General features: G+C 41.4%; 1 protein-coding gene across 4 annotated transcripts in view; it reads right to left on the bottom strand.

Moving 5' to 3' along the window:
• Positions 1-19,968, bottom strand: part of SYNE3 (spectrin repeat containing nuclear envelope family member 3) — a 73,684-nt gene that overhangs the window by 40,414 nt on the left and 13,302 nt on the right. For all 4 annotated transcript variants that reach the window (XR_010302065.1, XM_064142255.1, XM_064142238.1 and 1 more), the window contains exons 2-4: positions 6,778-6,935; positions 3,847-4,019; positions 3,112-3,421 (exon numbers count right to left, since the gene is read on the bottom strand). Coding sequence is in view for 3 of the 4 variants with exons in the window: in XM_064142255.1 (XP_063998325.1) it covers positions 3,112-3,421; positions 3,847-4,019; positions 6,778-6,921 (627 nt within the window). In the remaining variant the exon portion in view is untranslated. The remainder of the gene's footprint in view (positions 1-3,111; positions 3,422-3,846; positions 4,020-6,777; positions 6,936-19,968) is intronic.

The raw sequence follows: 19,968 nt of genomic DNA, 5'->3' as shown, positions 1-19,968 counted from the left end.
TAAGAGCAGAGCTATTTCTAAAGACAACAGTCTTACGCTAATACACAAAGGGTGAAAAGGAAGTAAAAATGACCCACCCTTTGCCCAGCTAGTCAGCCTAAACAAAGGATCACACAGTTTGGATGCTTTTGCTGGTCCTTGGGGTCAAGGAAGAGGTACCGTGGATCTGGACAAACTGTGCTATCTATCAAAGACAAGTCTTACACAGAGCTGGCTGAATTTCCCCCCTTGCTCTCACCAAGAGGTTAGGCAGGAAAACTTTCTAATGATGGAAGATACAATATTAATTGCTTCTGTTACATTAGCTGTTTGGGGAGCAGGACAGTGTTAATCTCTGCATGCACTTGCTTAATATGTGGAGACATTCAGCAAGAATGTGGCCCTGGAAAGACTGAGAGCACCAAACAGAAAAGAATGGGTTTTTCATGGGCTGCAGAGGAAGAGATGTATCTGGGGGCTCAAGGAGGGCAGACAGAGGCATAATCCCCTCTCCTAAGCTCCCTTTACAGTCAGCGAAGGCAAACAAGCCTCCTCTGAAAGGCAATCTAGAGCACACAAAGGAAGATTCTGCTTTATTTCCTGCTGTGGCACCTCAAGGCAAGTACAGAAAGCTCCTGTAAACCTTCCTGATGCTGTATGGTACACAAGGGTTAGCACTATAAATAGCTAAGTTTCAGGTAACGGCAACAACATGGACTGAAATTTATTTGATGTGCTCAGAAGATATTTGATATATTTGACTATTCAACATACTGTATTTCATAACTTTTCTTACTGACTTCAGTAATTGTTTATGCTACATCCAACAATCATCTACCGCTGCATATTGTTATTTCACTATGCAAAGGAAAGCATGTAGGAAATGGGTGACACATCTGAAAACATTCCTGTCAATGCAATTAAAAGAAAATTCTGGATTTTAAAATTTGGGAATGATAAGGACACGCTGCCAGCAAAAAAACCAAATCAACAAATCACCATTTGCTTATACCACAGAAGCAATGTCACAGGCAAATAATTTAAGAAACACTGTCCAAGAGCTTGTCTTCTGACAGAGCTAGACAACTGTACGGGATCTAAAAATGCTCTTCAAACACGAGTGTAATCTACAAACACCAGCAAGCCTTCTCTGTGAGGCAGCTCAGGCATTCAGCTGGCATCTGGAAGTCACATTTAGCCTGGCCTCTCATCATGTGAGGGTCTGGAGAAATCCTTTTACAATTCCTACATCTCTTTCATTCATTCATCCCTCCTGCTGGAAGAGGTGGCAAGTTTCTCTAACTAGCATAATACTTTCCAGTGTGATTCCCAAGATGCCTGTAACCTTGGCATTAGCTAACGAACCCTGCATTTACTTCAGCTGTAAAGTCCAAGGCTTCTCAATTCCCTTCTTTGTTCCACACCTACTGAAAGAGGGATTTCTTAGCTGGATTCTCTCACTACATCCTTCTAGGAAATGTGGTATCTGTATCCAATGCCAAAGAAAAGCTTTTTCTAGCATTTCAGTTAGCTGGAGACATAAAGACATGTTTTCTCTAAGTACTATGAGCCACTTCCTGATCTCATTTACACTAGCACGTATCCAAGTCAGTTGGAGAAATTACACCATCTAAAACCAATCTCAGAGTGGTCACATTCTGGCTTTAAGTATTCAGATGAAATGCTTGCGAGAACTGCTTTACTCAAACAGCTAATGACAGCTCCCTGCCTTGAAACCAAAGACAAAATCTGGTTGGACTGAATGAGAATTTTAAATGGCAATCAAGATAGACAACACCTGAACTCCCCTTCTTATTTGTAAGCCCAGATGGCTTTTAACAAAGACATCTACCTTTAAAAATAAATAACACTGAGGCTGAAGTCTGTTGGCAGCTTTACATCCTCTCTATGGAAGCTGCAGTTATAGAGTTCTCAAATATACTCTGGTTTCTGGAGAGACTTATTAACATGATTTTTTTCTTTATAGATAAAAAAAATCTGAATGTCACACTGATGAAAGATGCCCTCTCAAGGTTTTTTTCATTGTTTTGGTGTGGGGTTTTAAATTAAAAAAAAGTATAAGTAGAGGAAGCAGAGTAATGGAGTAAGCATCCCAGCATTCTTCCAGTGTGATCTGAAGTTAACTTTGGACAACAGGACCCAGGGAGCAAGAGCCTGTCAGGCTTCAGTTCGACCCTGGGGTGTAGGTGTGGGAATAAATGGCAGGCAACATTGTGTGACAAAAGCAGCTAGCAGAGCCAACCTAGTGAAAACGACTTCTATTTGCACAAGGCAATTCCATTCTATGGAACTCCTGGAAGCTGCTGTGAGACAAAGACTAGATTTTAATCTCTATATGCTTGGGGTAGGTGTGTCTACATATATTTCAAATATCCCTTTGAGTATTTCTACTGACATAGGCCAGTAAGAAGTGGAATTCTTTTGTCTACCTTCAGATGTATGTCCCTCAGCCATACCACTATGGTCCACTCCTGTCTTTCCTTGAGTTTCAGAAGTGACAGATACAAGCCCTATTGAAATCTTTATCCAGTAAGAGTCAAAGGAAATCCCTGGCACTTGGATGTCTTAGGCCAGTCTGTTTAACAACTGTTCAAGATAGAAGGTTGCCATCAGCAAGGTACTGGCTAGGTGAGCTCAGCATTGGGCCACAGCTGACTTCCACCTCCATGTGTCTCAGTTCTGCAGGTGCGGAGTACAGCTCTAGATCTCAATTATTCCTACTCCTTTCAACACTGGTATATGCAAGTAATACTCCCTGGCTCTGAAACAAGCCCTTTGCATCTGGTTACCCAAGGCTTGCTAATGTGCTGAAAGCTAAGGTACAATTCAAACTTCATAAGACACGAGCTAAACCAATACTCACTAGGTCACTGAAAGCAGCTTCTCGTTACTTTACAACAACATGCCATGAAGCACAGTGTAACAGCATCTGAATTAACATCTTATCCTGGCATGTGACAACTTTTGCAAACAGTCCACTGACTGCAGGAAGGTCCTCAGCTCATTTCTCTCTGCAGTCCTACAAGGTAAGCCCTACCATTGAAGAAGTAGATAGCAAACAACACTGTGTACAGGTGAAGTCAGAGGGGCCCCCACTTTTTATAGGTGTACCTCAGCTTCCTGCCTGATTTCTTCATATTCCATCTTCATTTTCTTTTGCATGTCCTCATCCACACTGGGGTCACCTATCCTGCTGAACAACGAAGTGGCTTCCTCTAGCAGCATTTCCAGCAAAACTGACTGATTTAAGACATCATTGAGGAGAACTTGAGCATGGCTCAGCTGCCACTGCTTCTCTTTTAAGCCAAGTTGTAATTCGATGTCTGGTTCCAAGGTGACAGTCATGTTGTGGATCCATCTGTAAAACTCATCTTGGGCTTTCAGGTATTCACTCCAGTGTAGCCAGACCCACTCAATACGGCTGTTGGGGAGAGCCAGAGAGATGAGTTAGAAGAAATTATGATGGAAACAATCAAGACTGGCAAGCTCAAAAGGCCTTCAGAGCAAAGGACAAGGGACTCAGCCATTTTAGCTGCCCCGACTTCAAAAGGTCTGGATTCACTTTTCAGGTACTCCTGGCTCAGGAAATATTCTGTACATGGTCCCTGTGCCTGGCCAAGCTCACCATTCCAGACCATGAGGTTGGCTGGCCTGAGAAAGCAGAGAGAATGATCACATCGACTCTCCCACACAGTCCCTGACATACAGAGGACTGGTATAAGCAGTGACTACTATCTACAACACAGGCAGCAGAGAGGCAGGAAGCTCTTTATGAAGGCACTGTGTGAAGAGAGCTGCCTCAACAGATCAAACAGCAGTCTTGTGTAAAGAATACGTTTGTCTTACCTGTGACAGTGAGTAATGTATATGGCTGTCTCTTCCCACAAGTCTTTAATATCTTTCAGCTTAGATAGTATCTCATGCTTCTTATCCTCTCTGATGCAGCGGAGAGCAGCATCTGCCTTCACAAGAACCAAGTCCATTTTCAAGTTGCCTTCTGGTTCCAGTGCACGTATTTTCTATGACAAAAAAAAATTAGATGGAAAGCATGAAAAGAAAGCAAGTGTAACTGATGAAATTTAAACTTCATTTGCACCCAGGAATCATGAAGTCTCTGCTGCAAAGCTTCTCCTGAAAGAAAAATATGAATTTATCTTCACATTTTTTTATTCATAAACATCCTACAGGAATGAATTTAATTAAAAGCCACTTAACACTTGAAAAATATTCCAGTTGGCTAGAAAACCAGGATCATATTCAATCAAGCATGTGTGGCTCTTATAACGTTACAGCACTTCAACATGCCAGTTGTTCTTCTCCACCTGCCAAAGAGCACAGAGGCAATCTCCACAGTCTACACTGCAATGTATCAATTTTAAGCTCTACTATAAGAAATCATGAAGCATATTAAAAAGTCTTCCTCTTGCAAATAAAAGTGGGCTCAGAAAACAAGCCAAGAGAAATTAATTAGTAGAATTTTCTGCCTGCTACCAAATTTTACTTTGACCCTAAACTACTATGAAAAGGTGCATCATACATAAACTGGAATAACAGAAAGTTAAGCCATCTAATTTTAAGTAGACTCTCTTTCTCTAACCAGAGATAGAAAATGAGCACATGTTCTGTACAGTGTAGCAGATTAATTGTGCCCCAGTTTGGATGTCAGTTTTCAGCATCACATTATCCAAACTTCTGATACCATCTGATCAGCTTTCCTTGGTGTTCTTCCACAAACTTCTGGCAAATATCAGGCTTTCAAGTTTAAAGAAAAAGGCTTCTATAAAAATAACACTGACAGGTTCCAAGATTAGACCTATGGCATTTGTTAAAAAAAAATCATGTCAGCTACAGCAAAGGTGAGACCAAATCATAGGTATTTGGATTTCCTGTCTCATGTTCTGGGAAAACATGTGTTCTCTTGGCACATACACAGCACATCTGTGTGTGATGTACAAACAGGTGTTTGGACAAACTATCTACCATGGAAAGTGTGATCAAAAGAATCCAGGAAAACAGGGCAAAGGGTAGGGCAGAGAAAGAAAAAACATAGCTATCACTTGACAGAAAACCTTAAGAGTAAAGCTGTATTCTAAGCCTGACATTGCATGTTTCCAAGTGAAACCAAACAACAGGCAGAGAGAGAGCAGTACAGGCATTTCTCTTTTTCCAATCTGTTTTTAAATGATTGCTATCTTTGGCTGCCATTTTCATTAGCAAATTAACAGAAAATAAACCACGGGAAGGAAGCATGAAAAAAAAAAAGCCAAATCCTCAAGCCAGATGCAAAAAAGGAACTGAAAAATGATTGCTAGATTTGAAAACAGACAGAAGATGAAGTGGTGAGCATATCATGAGAACTGGACTGGACTGGGAAGCCAGGTGCAGAAAGAAGGCAGAATGAAGGAGCTGGAGGTGGATAAGATATACACAGGGAGACAGACACTCATTATTCTTTAGAATGATAAATTATCAAAGTGTGAATTGAAAAAAATTTTCTAACATGAGTTTGCATATTGCAGATCTCCTCAAAAGCCCACACAAGTCAACAGGCTTCAGTTCAGGCCGTATTACATCACCACAAATCTTTAAACCTTACATCTTTTTATCTCTGCCATTAATGCACCTCTGTTGAACAGCCTCCATCTCTACTCAAGTTCCTTGCATGCTTTTTGAGATGGTATATATCATCAGATTTTCATGACTGACATGCAAGTCTAGCCATCACTCCATGAACAATCTCTATGTTATGACAGAGGCGAGATCCAGCCTCCAGTGAGCTACAGTTAAGAAAAAGACTGAAGGCATTGTGGTATCGCTATGTAAACTACCTCATCACCCATATAAGCCTGCAACATTTCTTTGGAGTTTTTAAACTTCAGAAGAAGCAGTCCAAACACAAACAGACACACAAAACCAAAGACCTGCGATAAATAATGATGAGAAATACGTGGCCATTTAAAGAACAAACTAGTTGGGATTACAGGTAATACAAGTATAAAGCTAGCTTCAGTGTTAATCATATAAATACCACCACTCCCTCTAATTGTGAATGGTAGATATGGAACAAACAGGAGTGCTTAATTCTTTGAGATTACAAGAACAAGATAACATCTAATGAAACCAAAGTTAATGGATGTGAAAACACATTAAGAGAGCAGACACAAGCTGTAACGAGATCTCTGTAAAAAGAGTTATACAAGACATTAAGTAAGACTATGGAAAAAAAAAAACCTTCATGTTTTCATTAGATGGATTATAAAGGGGAGTTGTAAACCCTCTTATCAGGGTTTATGGAAAAGGACAACAGGATTACTCTACAAAAGCCTACTATACTTTCTCTATCAGTGCTGGCAGTCTGGGAGAATATGGAACACTAACATGGTCTGGCTCTCTCATACTGTATGCTGCGCTTCTGCAAATCACTATATGGTAACTGCAAGCAGTGACTCAGTTGTTGCAGGCTGAGCATGCTCATAGGAGACTGTAAACATTTTAACCTGCCAAACCTGCTGCTAGTCTTCGAAATCAATTTGAAAAGCTTGGATGCCTGTGACATCAAATTACCATCCTCTTTTTCTGCAGCATTGGTAAATGTTCGCAGATGGTAAAATGAAAAAGAATATTGATGTAAATACATCCACACAGGACCAATATTCTTGCAAGCAGGGGGGAAGCTGATAATTTCCTAATGGAAAACTCCAGAACTCAGATCAGTTACTGTGGTAACAATAAGGTGGTGGCAGCTACTGCTGAACTGCTGCATCACTCTTCCCTTACCTCAGTCTCTCGCAGTCTGGCTTCTAGGGCAGATCGAGGTCCTTTGGTGTTGTCATTGATTCTCAGTCTCTCTTGGATTGCCTTCATCCAAGCTTCTGCATTTTCAACACTACTGTCAAATTCATCCTGTAGCTGTTGAGTCATTGCATTTGAAGAAGCTGAAAGGAAACAGAAAGGGAAACAAGTAGGTTTAGGTAAGACCTGAACAGGAGTGCAGACAAAGCATTCTAAAGGAGCAAGGGAAAAAAAACTAATGATATTGTGGCTTTCCTTTTTAACAATAATACCAAAAATGGTAGTGCCATCACAATTCAGTTGAGCAGAGAACACATTCACATTGCAGCTTTCCCAGATGAAAAGATACTAGGAAAGCAAAAGAAGGTGGAGAACTGTGGGAGGCTCCCTTACAGTAAACAGGTTTAATTCAAAGTTTTCAAATGAGGTTAATCTGGTGTTTATGATGTACTCCAGATTGGCCACACCAATCACAAACACTTTCTGTTTCTTCCCAGAGCCTACTCGGTACAAAATTCTCCCTACGTCCATCCAGGCTCATGTACTGAGCACCTGACATGAGACTAGCAGAGCACTTTGGAGTATGCTTAACTTAAAGGTATACAAACCCTTTACAATTAACTTGCTCTGCTAAGACTATGGAGACTTTATCTGAATTCACATGCAGTGAATCTTGGATATGCTGGGAAGTGGCCAGAAACTGACAAACCAAATCCCTCATGAGCCATTGCATGAGAATACCAACACTGATAGATTTCTGCTTTTGCCACCTCTGAGTTCATTATCATGCTTCAAGCTTTTAATTTTTCCCTCTCACCCACTTGCTACCCCTTCCAAATAAGCAGGAGGTTGTGATGGTTAGTTGATGGTGGATGTTGATGTGGTCTTGTATCTTCTCTGTTTAGAGAATAAGCTCTCTGCCTCTCAGATGGCCTCCTTTGTGCCTGTATAATAAAAGGAGAGCCATCCTATGCTCACTCTTAGACACTGCTGTACTAAACTTGACTAATAGGGATGAATCATAATAAGGACCTCTGCAGGTCAGCTCTGCTGAAGTGAACAAAAAGACAGCCATAGACATTAAATGGTTTTGGACCACATCCTACAACTACTGCCAGCCAAGCAGTCAGTGTCTCTTGTAAATTAAAATACTTTTCCTCTTTGTTATTCATTACTGAAATATTTTTGAAGAGCAAAATTTGAGGCTTAATTACTGAACTCAAGTTTGTTATATAGAATTCAGATCCATGAAATAATTAGTGTGGAAGAGAGTGCTCAGTGTAAGAGGCAGACCATGGTTCTTGGCAATGCCATGGTGGCTTTTAGCCACTTTAACTCTCAGCAGCTCAGTCTTTACAGAAGGAGAGCCATCCTTCTTCAGACCACTGGAAGAAAGCTTCCCACCATCCTCATGATGCTCTTGTTCATGAGGCAAAAGGATTAATGAAATATTAGCTGCTCTCCTCTGCAGTTCTCACTGCATTTTCTCCCACATTAGAACAGAGTAAACAAGATGTTGGTGTGCACAACACTGATGTCTGGTAACATAAACAGTCAAAATTGTTGTTTCTCAGCCTTCAGCAGACTTTACACTCAGCAGGTCCCAGAACACAGTGAAAGAATTGCACCTACATAGCAACTGCTGCACTACCAACAGGGGTTACCGGAACGAAGGATGGGTCAGGCCTCCACACAAAGACAAGCCAGAGATGTCAGACAGGGTAGAATATAAAGTTGTAACTCTCTGAACTAGAGAGCACTTTTAAAATGTATGACCCCACCTTAAAAGATTAAAGAATAGAACAGGATGTACTGGATTTAGCAAGGGTGGTATGGCACAGGGCAGCCACTCCCTCTCTAAAATATAAAAAAATGACAGGATATGTAATTAGAGCTAAGGTCATTGATTTGCATCACAGAAGTTCTAAGGATGATGAATCCAGCTAAAGAAGTGATGTTATTCCCAGCGGATTGCTAGATAGCCTTGTCCTTCTCCTACTATGACTGGTCCAGAACTGATGTTTCTGAACAACAATAATTGAACTCTCAAAGAAGAGCACACACCTTTTTTACAGGTGACTGTGGTGGAGGGGCAGCAGCCCCAAAACTGAGGCTTCACCATGCCTCTACATGCCCAGACATGTTTTTCTGGCAGGACCCACGAGGCAGAAGACAAATTGTGTAACACACACAAGCCCAACCCGTGTGCCCCTGAGGTCTGGGCAGGTAATCCCCATTGGGAGGGTCCAGGCATGTCTCTACTGCCTATTGGGGTAAGGTTTGGCCTACAGCCAACCTGATTGGTCATTTCAGATGTCCAACGAGCCACGAATCTCGGCTCAGAGTCCATAAAGAGGGGTGCACAGCAGCACCACGTGGTCAGTCTGTTCAGACCGTCCAGAGGTTCAAACCGTTCAGAAGCTTAGCACATGTAGACTCAGCTCTGATCCACAGCAGCATCCTGCTGCCCTGACCAGCTTGCATGGCCTAGACACAGGATCAGGCCTCACTCACAAGCATTACAGAGGCTCAGACCTCATGCATTGATCTCAAGGCGCAGTCAAGCTACCTGCAAGCCCTTTGATAAGCAGAGCACATTCATGCCTGCACCATACATACATGGGGAGCCAAGAACCCCCTGCCTAAGCCTAGAGCTATCTTGATTAATCTACGGAGCTTGTCTCCATGCAGCACGGCATAGACCCTGCTTGCCCGGCATAGATACTGCTTGCCAGCTATTCTGTAACTCTGGAAAGACCCAGAGCCAGCAGACCCCTTTCCAGATGGTCTGCAAACCTGCAAATGCAGCCTGCTAGCTGCCAGACCGTGTCAGAAGCTGCACGAACAAATCCTTCTCCTGCATCGGGAAATTCCTGCCAGCTGACCATCCCTGGACACGCACAGCATCCAGAAGCCGCAGCACCAAGGCAGAGACTACTTCGCCCCAGGAGAGAAGGTTAGAGAAATACTGTTACCCCAGAGACTGGGAAAACCTTTATCATCCCTGCAAGCCGGGACAGACTCCAGCTTCAAGACCCCAAACACTGGGCACACGCTGAGACAGATTCCTGGGAGGGTGATTAATGATTAATACCTAAGGGCACATCTAAGTAAGCTTTAATACCTTTGTAATATAAGCTACCTCTACCTAAAGAGCACACACAGTTTCAGCCCTTGCTGGGCAGACACTAGAGTCGTTAAGAGGCATTAAGCCTAAGAAATCTTTCCCTCTGTCAATAATTGTTAATAATTTGATATTCCCATTTAATAATCAATCCCAGTAAATATATATCCCAAGCTATTTTCGTAACTTTGCATAAGAACCTGATTTCATAGTGGTTGGGGGTGGTAGAAATTTGTAAATATTGATTTTAATAAATAATTTCATTAAAAAATCAAAACCGCCTCAAATTAATTTCTCAACTCCCCTTAATAGAGGAGGAACAGAGAAATCCCCTCCACGACAGTGACTGATCAACTCATTTTCACATTAACATTCCTTATTATATCTGGCAGCTGTAGAGGGACCATTCCCTAAGAAGTTCCTTGTTACATACACACAGTTGTAGGCAAATCTTTTCTGAATGCAAGATTGCAAGCTATGGACGACTCCAGTTACGCTATTGCGAAACAAAAGCTTGCAGTGGTTTTGCTGGATACACTCTAATGAGGAGTGGAATTTATTTCCTAGGAGAGGTCTCTATTACTGGCAACATCCATATCATATTTAAAATTGGCTTCAGCACTCCAGCCATGAAGTAGCCAATACAATACCATATGCTAGTTGCATTTCTAGCAAAAAATAAAGGGCAATCAAATGTGGTTAAAGCAGCACTGGAAAACCTACTGTCATCTAAGTTGAAGAAACCTCACTCATGCTCTGTCCTTGATGCCATAAAATTTAGTTATTAAAGAAAACTCTCCAACACTTTAATTTGAAACTCAGAGAGCAAGCATCTTTTATTCCAGCTGGGAGACACAGGAGAGCTGTGCCAACATTGTCTGCCTCGTTATTTCTGGCGCTATGCTTTTGTATCCTTGTTACATACATGGTTATCAAATACAGGGCTCCTGCTGCTCATCCACCCATGCACTCTAAGCTTCCTTATGTCTTGTGTGAAGTTTCCCTCCCACCCACAAACCAGCTCCAGCTCGGGCCAAGTCCCGATGGCACAGCTCCAGGTCCTTCCCCTTCTGCCCCTCCCCTGCCTAATGACTCAAGCCCGCCAAAATAAGACTACTAAAGTAAAACTCTCTGCCTCCCTGCTCGCCCCCCGCTCAAACCACATACACAAAACAACTGCAAAACCACACAATCTTCAAACAACCTTAAAAAGTAAACCCAGAACTCTTCTATGGTTTAATGCACTGCCCTCCTCAGAGCACATGGATTTTCTGTGCAAAACCCACAGATGCACAGAACCTCATCTCACTCACAGGCATTCCACATAAGCAGACGATGCAGGAAGCCACAAAATGTTATTTCAATATTAAGATCACCAGCTTGCAAAGGAAGCAAACTACTGCTACTCCACTTGCCTGCATAAAATCACTGGCTGATTTTGATCAAGTAATTCCTACAACTTGCACCATAATGATCACATTTTGCACAGATTCTGACCCAATGCTCAGGTCACTGCAGGCAAAGCTGCCCCTAAGCTCCACATTTGACACCAGCCCTTAGAATCACAGAATCAACCAGGTTGGAAGAGACATGCAAGATCATCCAGTCCAACCTATCATCCACAGTCCTGTCCAATCAACTAGACCATGGCACTAAGTGCTTCATCCAGACTGTTTTTGAACACCTCCAGGGATGGCGACTCCACCACCTCCCTGGGCAGCCCATTCCAACAGCAAATCACTCTCTCTGTGAAGAACTTCCTCCTAACATCCAGCCTAGACCTCCCCTGGCGCAACTTGAGACTGTGTCCCCTTGTTCTATTGCTGGTTGCCTGGGAGAAGAGACCAACCCCCCACCTAGCTACAACCTCCCTTCAGTAGCTGTAGGCAGCAACGAGGCCACCAGCACAGCACCTCTCTTCACTGAGTCCTCTATCACTTGGAGAAGAAAGTTACTATCAATATATTCCAGAAACTTCCTGGATTGCTTGTGCCCTGCTGTGCTGTCTCTCCAGATTTTCTGATACCTGTTGAAGTCCCCCATGAAGACCAAGGACTATGAACATGAGACTGCTCGTTTCTGTCTAAAGAAAGCCTCACCTGATTGGTCTTGCAAGCCACATGGCCTTTAGTACACCTTCACTATAAAGTCATCTGCCCCTTTAACCCTGACCCACGGGCTCTTAGTTAGCTCCTCATGCATCCAAAGCAACAGCAAGCTGGGTTTTGCTTATAAAATCTGCTTTGCTCCTGTTTTGAATACAGAAACTCAGCTCCTCAGATGTGCATCATTTGTGTTGGCCTGGCCTGAAGAGAAGAGATAGAGGCAGCCTTGTACCAACTATGGTCTTGGAGATGCCCTACTGAAAGAGTGGATAATTTAATTAGATGACTGCTCTGCATTATAGCCCTTGAAGACTATATGGCAGCAATGCCATTGAGGGATGTGGAGATTCCTGGTTTCTGTGACAAATTTTGACATAGCGAAAGGCACAAGTCATCTGCCAGGTGAACCAGCCAGAACTCAGAGTCAAGTTTCTCCGAGTGCTTCATCTTTAAGTACAGCTACTTGAGTAATCTTTCCAGTACATCTAACAGCTCTTCATTAGGGTACTGCAAGATTCACTTATTTAATATTTACAATACACTACAGGGAGCTTTTAAAGTTATTTTGTAAGTGCAGAGTCTTTTTGTTAGGATTATCCCATTATTTTGCAACGTCTCCTAACGCACTGTTTTTATCTCTGCCAAGTCACGCTACATTTTTTGAATAAAAAGACCCACAAACAACCTTCTTGGAACATTTCTCACAACCACACCCATTTTACACATTCTTTCCAACGCTACATTTATAGAACAGACTTGTAAATGGTTTCAATATGTCCTGGATTCCTATACGCATATATTGCTTGACTACTTTCCAGAACTTAGTTCTTATAAAAATAAAAGTACAAAAATGTTCCAGGAAATTCAAATCACACACCATTGGGTAGACCATTTTCCAATTATTTAAATACTTCAAACTTTTCATAACCTTTTCCATTTGGTTCTGGGACTGAATGAAAAAATATTAAAAAAAAACCCAAAACAACAACTCACTGGGCTGTATCAAATTTTATACAAACGCATGAGTGGAGAAGCAATTTTGGTTCTGGGAATTGTATCTGGGATAGTTTAATAACTTTTCAGCTTCCCTGGATAATGTAAAGAGAACTCTGAGAAGGAGCAGAGCTGGAAGCTCTGACATGTCTGTTTCAGGCTGGAGTGGAGGGTCAGTCAGTGGCACAGATCGCAGACAGGCAAAGTATTTAACATTGTCTTTCCAAACCTGAATATTTTCAGCCTACTCCAGTAAGAAATATGTTGAATCACATTACTAATGGTTTATGCTTTACCAGCTAAGGGACAGAAAGCCTCCAGGGAAGCCACACTCATGAAGAGCTGAGTTAAACTGCCTGAGTAGGAGGAGAACCCCTCAGGGTCTCGAATAAAAGAGGTGTAGTTATTTCCAGTATAATCTGTTAGACACCCAAAACATTAATTGTCTCACTGTGGCTATCCTCCAACACAGCCTTTTCCTGTGTTATTTACAGTGAATGTTTATGACAGTCAGGGATTGTTTGCCTTAATTAATGAGGCAGAGAACAGATAGTTTTTTGGAACGAACACATCCATACCCCACTGTTACAAGTGTCTTCTTCAACCAAAGAATGCTAAAATGATGACTACATACAGCACTCATGCACAGTGTAACTATTTCCTTTCCCTTACAAAACAATTCATAGAAATGAGAGGCATTCTGCCACCACATGATCATACCTGGCATTTTTCTATCTGTTTTACGTACAGAACTGAAAAACAGAGACATATTCTGCACAGATAAACTAAAAAAAAAAAACCAAACAAACCAAACCCAAAAAAATAACTTTTTTTCCCAACCATTTGTTTAAAAAGTAATTTCAGGCTGTGGTAAGACCCAGTCCAGATGAGTTATCCTTTTGCTTGCTAGGACTGCTATGGGGGAAAAAAAAAAACCAATTCTCAGGTCTGAAAAGTAATTTCTTTTAAAAAAAAAAAAAAAAAAAAAGAGATTGAAATTTAAAATAGTTCTATATCTGAATGGAATCCTCATTTGCAAATAAGGCAGAGCTGGGTCCTGGGGCTTTTAATGTCAGGAATGTCAACCAGTAGACCTGACCACAGCATTTTTCATCTTTTTTTATTTCAATCCTCAAGCTATTTGGAAGTTAAAGGTGTAGGTGAGGACTCTTAATTACTCATTTCTCTCACTCCATAGACTCCACACGGACTTCTGTATTTTCAGGTCACTTTAAGAGACAAGCTGATTTATCATGGTTTAGGTAAGTAAAATGCAAGGCCAGGTTGGACGGAGCTTTGAGCAACATGGCCTAGGATTCCTTTTTTACCGAGGAGACAGAGTATTAAATATATGTCTGGTTTAGATTTTGATCTTCAATCCCCACATTGAGGTGTTAACCAATCTTTAAAGCACTTATTCATTCAGTACCCCTGGGGAATAAGGCTATCTCTATCCCCTTTGAACCTGAACATCTCAGGTTCAAAGGCACTTTTTTTCTTGCCCCTGGGCAATAAGGAAATACTTGAAATGACAAGAACTGAACAGGTAATTCAGTTAATAAACACTGCAGAGAATGATTTTTAGCCTTTTCTACTAAGTACCACTTCAAATGGCACTACAGAGATGCAGATCTCTGCTCAGTGACTTTAAACTTAAAGACAAGAAGCTTCCTTTTCCAAGATACCATTTGCAGACTTCAGTCTGAGAAAACACAGGTTAAACACTTCTCCTCCACAGATTCAGCAGTGGCTCTTCAGATCCAGGGTATCTGCTTCAGAAATTGCCCCTGCAAGGTACCTGAGAACTAACCTGCAATCTACATCTTCGCAGCTGCTAAAGTAGGCTAGGTTTCAGCTTTGCTCAGCTCCCTAAGAGTTTTGTGATCCGTCAGCCAAAGAAAAAAAAAAGGGCACTGCAAGCCAACAGCATTAATCTCGTGGTCTCTGAAGGCTAGAATTTATGTATATAATTATCTCCCACTTGTTCTCCACAGACTGTATGATCCCTCAGTACTGGATGCCAGTCACAGCACTGATATACTGGCTAATAAACTTCTGTGGTATCTGCCTCTTGGCTAGAGACTGGTGAACAACTCAGAGTGAATAATCTATCTGATAAATCATTCCTCTTTTACTGGTCATATATTGTGTGTGGACAATCTCATATTGTCCATATATTGCATAGACAATCTCATTTTCTCAGAGCTGTAGTTATTCCTAACTATTTGTCAAATACATTCTGTAAATTAGTTTTACTGTGTAGAGTACTCTCAAGGAATACTTTCTTGTGATTCTTAATATCCTAGCTGTGCTGCTTAATTTTGGTTTAGCATCACAACCCTGTAAGAAATTGTCTTCCCTGGCTGTCTGGCAGTGGCTCTTACTTGTGTGCAGTCTGTCACATGGTAACTCCTGAGGGCCACCTTCATAATCACTGTTAAGCCATGTAAGAAGAGCATGCTTTCACAGCACCCTGTGGTGAGAAGAAGTACTCTAAAGGTGAAAGGATAATACCTCTGTCCCAAAGAGATTACAGACAACACACTGTAGAGAGTTCAGCCATGGTAGCAAGGTGTCAGTGTTTACTTAGGGACACGGAGTGGTGGATGGAAGAAGAGGCAGAAAGAGAATGCAGCTTCATTTCCTGTGTTCTGGGCAAGCCGTGGTGGTTACACCAGCCTTGTCCTTCACCCACTCCTTGAAGACAGTGGTACTCTGAAAGAGATACTCAAGACCTGCTAGAGCATGGATCTGCAAACACCCTGAGACTGCAGTACGTCTCACACTAAGAGAGAGGATTCATTGCACTGAGCCATGGGACACCTTGAGCTAGACTCCCTGTGACTACTTTTCAATGTCAAAGTTGTTACTTTCATGCGATCATAGCACATGAATGTGGAAAGTTTATCAGATTTCAATTTGTATGGAATGGGAACATCTGTTTATAGAAAGAGAAAAATTACTACTGTAAAAGCTAAGTGCTTGAAATGCTGCCAGAAACATACAGCAGGGTAACTACAGCTAGACCTAAACAGCTAGTACTCTGGACATAATTTAAAAGAATATTTGCTTAAGATGATAATGCCAGGCTTGATACTGCAATCCAGTACTGGTTTGTGTTCAGACAAATCCATGGGTGAACAAGGCTTGCCTGTGCCCCAGACAAAATGTATTATTGGAACTGGCAGCAATCTCATCTTCAAGCTCAGAAGCAAAGTAGACCACTGTGCCAGTTTGAAGCTAGCTAGAAGGTTTTGATGAGAAGAATTAGATTATAGGCTGTGAAAAGGAAACAATGGTGATGTCTACTTCACTCACAGCCTTGCTGAGATGTATTAGAACAAGAACACAAACATAGATAACAGAGTCTCTCCCTGTTTTTGGGGCTGCACTTCTCTCTCTCTAACCTAACCTGCTGTCTGTGTGACTAATCCATATGCTTCCTAACCCCCCTGGCTGACCCTCCAAACTCACCTTGAACATAAAGCAAAGTTTGGGGTAAGGTAGAGGGGTGGGAAGAAGGTGGAAGGGTGGCTGAGAGCCCCTCTTGGGGACTCTGGTTTCTGGGGGGTGGTGGTGTTGTGTTTCTGTATTACTTTTTAACTTGTATATTTGTGTATATAGGTGTAGATATTGTAAATATCTGCTTGTATATTGTGCTAAGCTGTAAGTATAAAGCTTCATTCAATTTCCAGCAGCTGAGTCTAGTCTGGGTGATTTACTTAAGTGTGGGGGGGCAGGTAACACCCAAACCATCACAACCACAGCAAAATGGTGGATATAAATTAATTTTAATGTGTGGCTGAGAACAATTCCGGAATTGACTAAAACAGGCTACTTTATCATGACTCATTTTTGCCTAACTATTGCAGTTTCCACATCTTTGTCATCCTCCCACTGTGCATGCTTGCCAGGCGCTGTGGGTTAAAGAGCAAGACTGCATCTCTGCTTTCAGCTGCAAAGAGTCCTTTTAGCAGTCGCTGGAGCAAGAGTAGCTTTCAGTTCTGCAAGGAGACCAGCATGGCCACAACTCCAGCACTGTGACAGCCCAGGATTTCACAACAGGGCTGATTTTGCTTCTGAGATGAAGCAGCACCACCTTTTTAGTAGTCTTTTTAGCCTCACTGAAGTCTGAAATCCTATAGTTTATAAACCTAAAGCAGATTTGAGCCTACTCTATCTGATTTGAAACAAAACTAAAATAAACAGTGAAGTGGTGGCAGGACCCAGCAGTAATCCACGTTTTCAACAGGCCACCCTCCAGTGAGGAGGACCAGAGAGTTATTTAAAGCTGTGATCACAGATAATTACTGTGCTGAGCAGTAAGAGTAAAGCTGATGGTTATTCTTCTCACTCTTACATCATCCACTTTTAATTACCTTTAGAAATAGAATAATATTAGAAACCAAAGCTTTTCTTTTTCTTTTTTTCCTGTGAACATCTGAAAAGATGAGGCAGTTCAGCACTATTTAGATCCCAATGGGACCTTCTTAAAACTCTGAAAATCCACCCTGAATATTACAGGACATATTTCTGGGGCTGCCTGCTGCCAGAAAGCTGACGTAGAGATATGCATATAGCAACAATGGGTTTTATCAGTTGAGGATTTGCACACATAAACTGGCATGTCTGACAAACATCTCTTGAAGATGTGTCTTAGCACTAATGATTTCCTAGCACCTAAGAGAAGGATTCTTATAATTCAAGTGATTATTCTTCAACAAGGATTAATATCTAATTAATTCCTCTGCAAGGAGTAATATATAATTCTTCTACAAGGAGTAATATGCATCATAGCACAAACTTAACTTTGGTCTAAAATAAATAATAATCTTCCTCAGTAGCCTCCAAAAGCCATCTTTTAAAGATACCACAAACACTTGTCATATTTTAAAAGCATTTCACATCATTGGAAATTTACCCTGCTATTTCCCCTTTAAAATCATAGATCATGGCTCAGCAGGTACCTTGCTAACAGTATCATCCTCATGGAGAAAAATGCATTTGAGACTGTCATAGAGAACCATTGCTAAACCACAACACAGCAGAGCCTCCAGTGACCATGTTTAAGCTCAATAAGCACAATGTAAGTGACAATGTTTGTATAAACTATACTCCTTACTTAAAAAAAAAAAATATTGAATTGTTTAAATTTCTTACATACACCTAGGTCATGTTTCAACAGCCACATACTGAACCTTAAACCCTGCTTATTTAACAACCTTCAGGGAAAGGCTCGCAGGAGTTCCAATGTAGTGAGCATTTTGGGGCTCTAAAAAGCTGGTATCATGCCTTCACTGTAGCAACACGCCCAACAGACACTATGCTATCTTCACTGTCTGCCCTTATCTCCAACTCTTTGGTGAGAACGGTAGGAGCAAAAATATCCCTACTTCTTCCCTGCCTTACATGAAAGAGTTCCCTAGACGAGTACAAGTACCGGCTGGTCTTTGTGTCTGTCAAGAGCAGAGTGCTGCAAGAGCCCCGGATCATTGCTCTCCCCCAACAGGCTGCTTTTTTCTATATCTCCGTTTTGTTATGATTCAAATCCATGAAATTTCAAGGAAGCTAATATCTTTGACACTTCTATCTCTCAAGTAAATTTAATGTAAAGCATGAAATTACTTTAAAACTTAGTTGAAGCCGAAAGACACATATATGCTCCATCTGGTTTCACTATGAAATAAAAGCAACAAACTTTGCAAAAGCCTTACCAAAATCCTGGGGATTCTGGGGGGAAAAAAGGCAGGTAAAAGTCTGTGGCAATTTCATCAAAGTTGCCTGATGAGTTTCCAGTGCAGCAAGCACAATCCAGCCTGGCCTGTGCTGGGCATTACAACAGCAGTTCTGTACGGCTGCAGCACGAGCAAGCCTGGCATGAAGAGAAACTGGTGGCTTCCTCTTTACTCACATCGAAGGCAGCACAGGATTTCCTCTCTGCCTTCTACTGCATGGTAGGAATGAAAGAGGAGATGGCAATCTAAGGGCATATCAGTCCAGGGGAAGAAAATAATATATAAAGAAAACCAGCACAACATGCTTACACTGTTTGAAAGGTAGGTAAGATTTAAATAGCAATAATCCCCAGAAACTATCTCATTCAGGTAATCAACTAATAAGCTGGTTAATTCCTGTAAGGATTAATGCTTGCAATTATTATGCCTGACAGATGTTTGCTGAACAGGAGTCACTCCAGAATATGTAGCATGAAAACTAACTAGAAGTAAAAGTGCAGACAGGTACATGACAGAGCTAAGAATTTTAGACATCATTAGTTTAACCTTAACATTATAATTTTCCTTTCTGCCCACTTTATCTTCTGCTTCTTTTTTACTCTGTTTCTAGCAAATTCTCTTCACAGACTGACACACTAATTTAGAGCCTGCTCTCAATTACAACCATGCAACGTGAGAAAGAGGAAAGTCTGTATTTTCAGGCAATACCACTGCTTTTTGGCCAAATGGAATATTCTTCATAGTCATCAGCTGTCTCTCATGACGCAGCACATGCTGAATGTTCCACTCTTGATTCCTCAAAACTATTGGAAAAACAGAAAGAGGCATTCCCCCTCAGTTATGAATCCACTGGGTAGATCTGCTATTAGACATTTGATGAAAGACACTGGTTTGGGTCTACCTACCCACTGCCATTTGGACAATCCTAATGGTGTAAATCTAGCTAATATACTCTAGGACCAAACCAGATCCCACTTACAGTTGAGATAGTGTAAATTCAAGTCAAGTCCATGTAGCAACAATCTCTCTAGTTTTACAGTTGCTGTGTATCATAATTTGTACTACACTGAGCAGCATTTCTAGGATTATAAAAGTAAAGAAGGAAAGGTAAGGAAATCAGTAAAAATAAAACACGAAGAATGTTGGTTCACACTCTAAGTTAGAAGTTACAAACAGGGATAAATCTATGAAGCCCTCCACCCATCTCAGAATCAGGCAG

This window comes from Pogoniulus pusillus, chromosome 1 (assembly GCF_015220805.1).
Source record: "Pogoniulus pusillus isolate bPogPus1 chromosome 1, bPogPus1.pri, whole genome shotgun sequence".
Lineage (NCBI taxonomy): Eukaryota > Metazoa > Chordata > Aves > Piciformes > Lybiidae > Pogoniulus > Pogoniulus pusillus.
The sequence above is the reverse complement of the archived record's forward strand: the minus strand, read 5'-3'. Positions and strand labels throughout refer to the sequence as shown.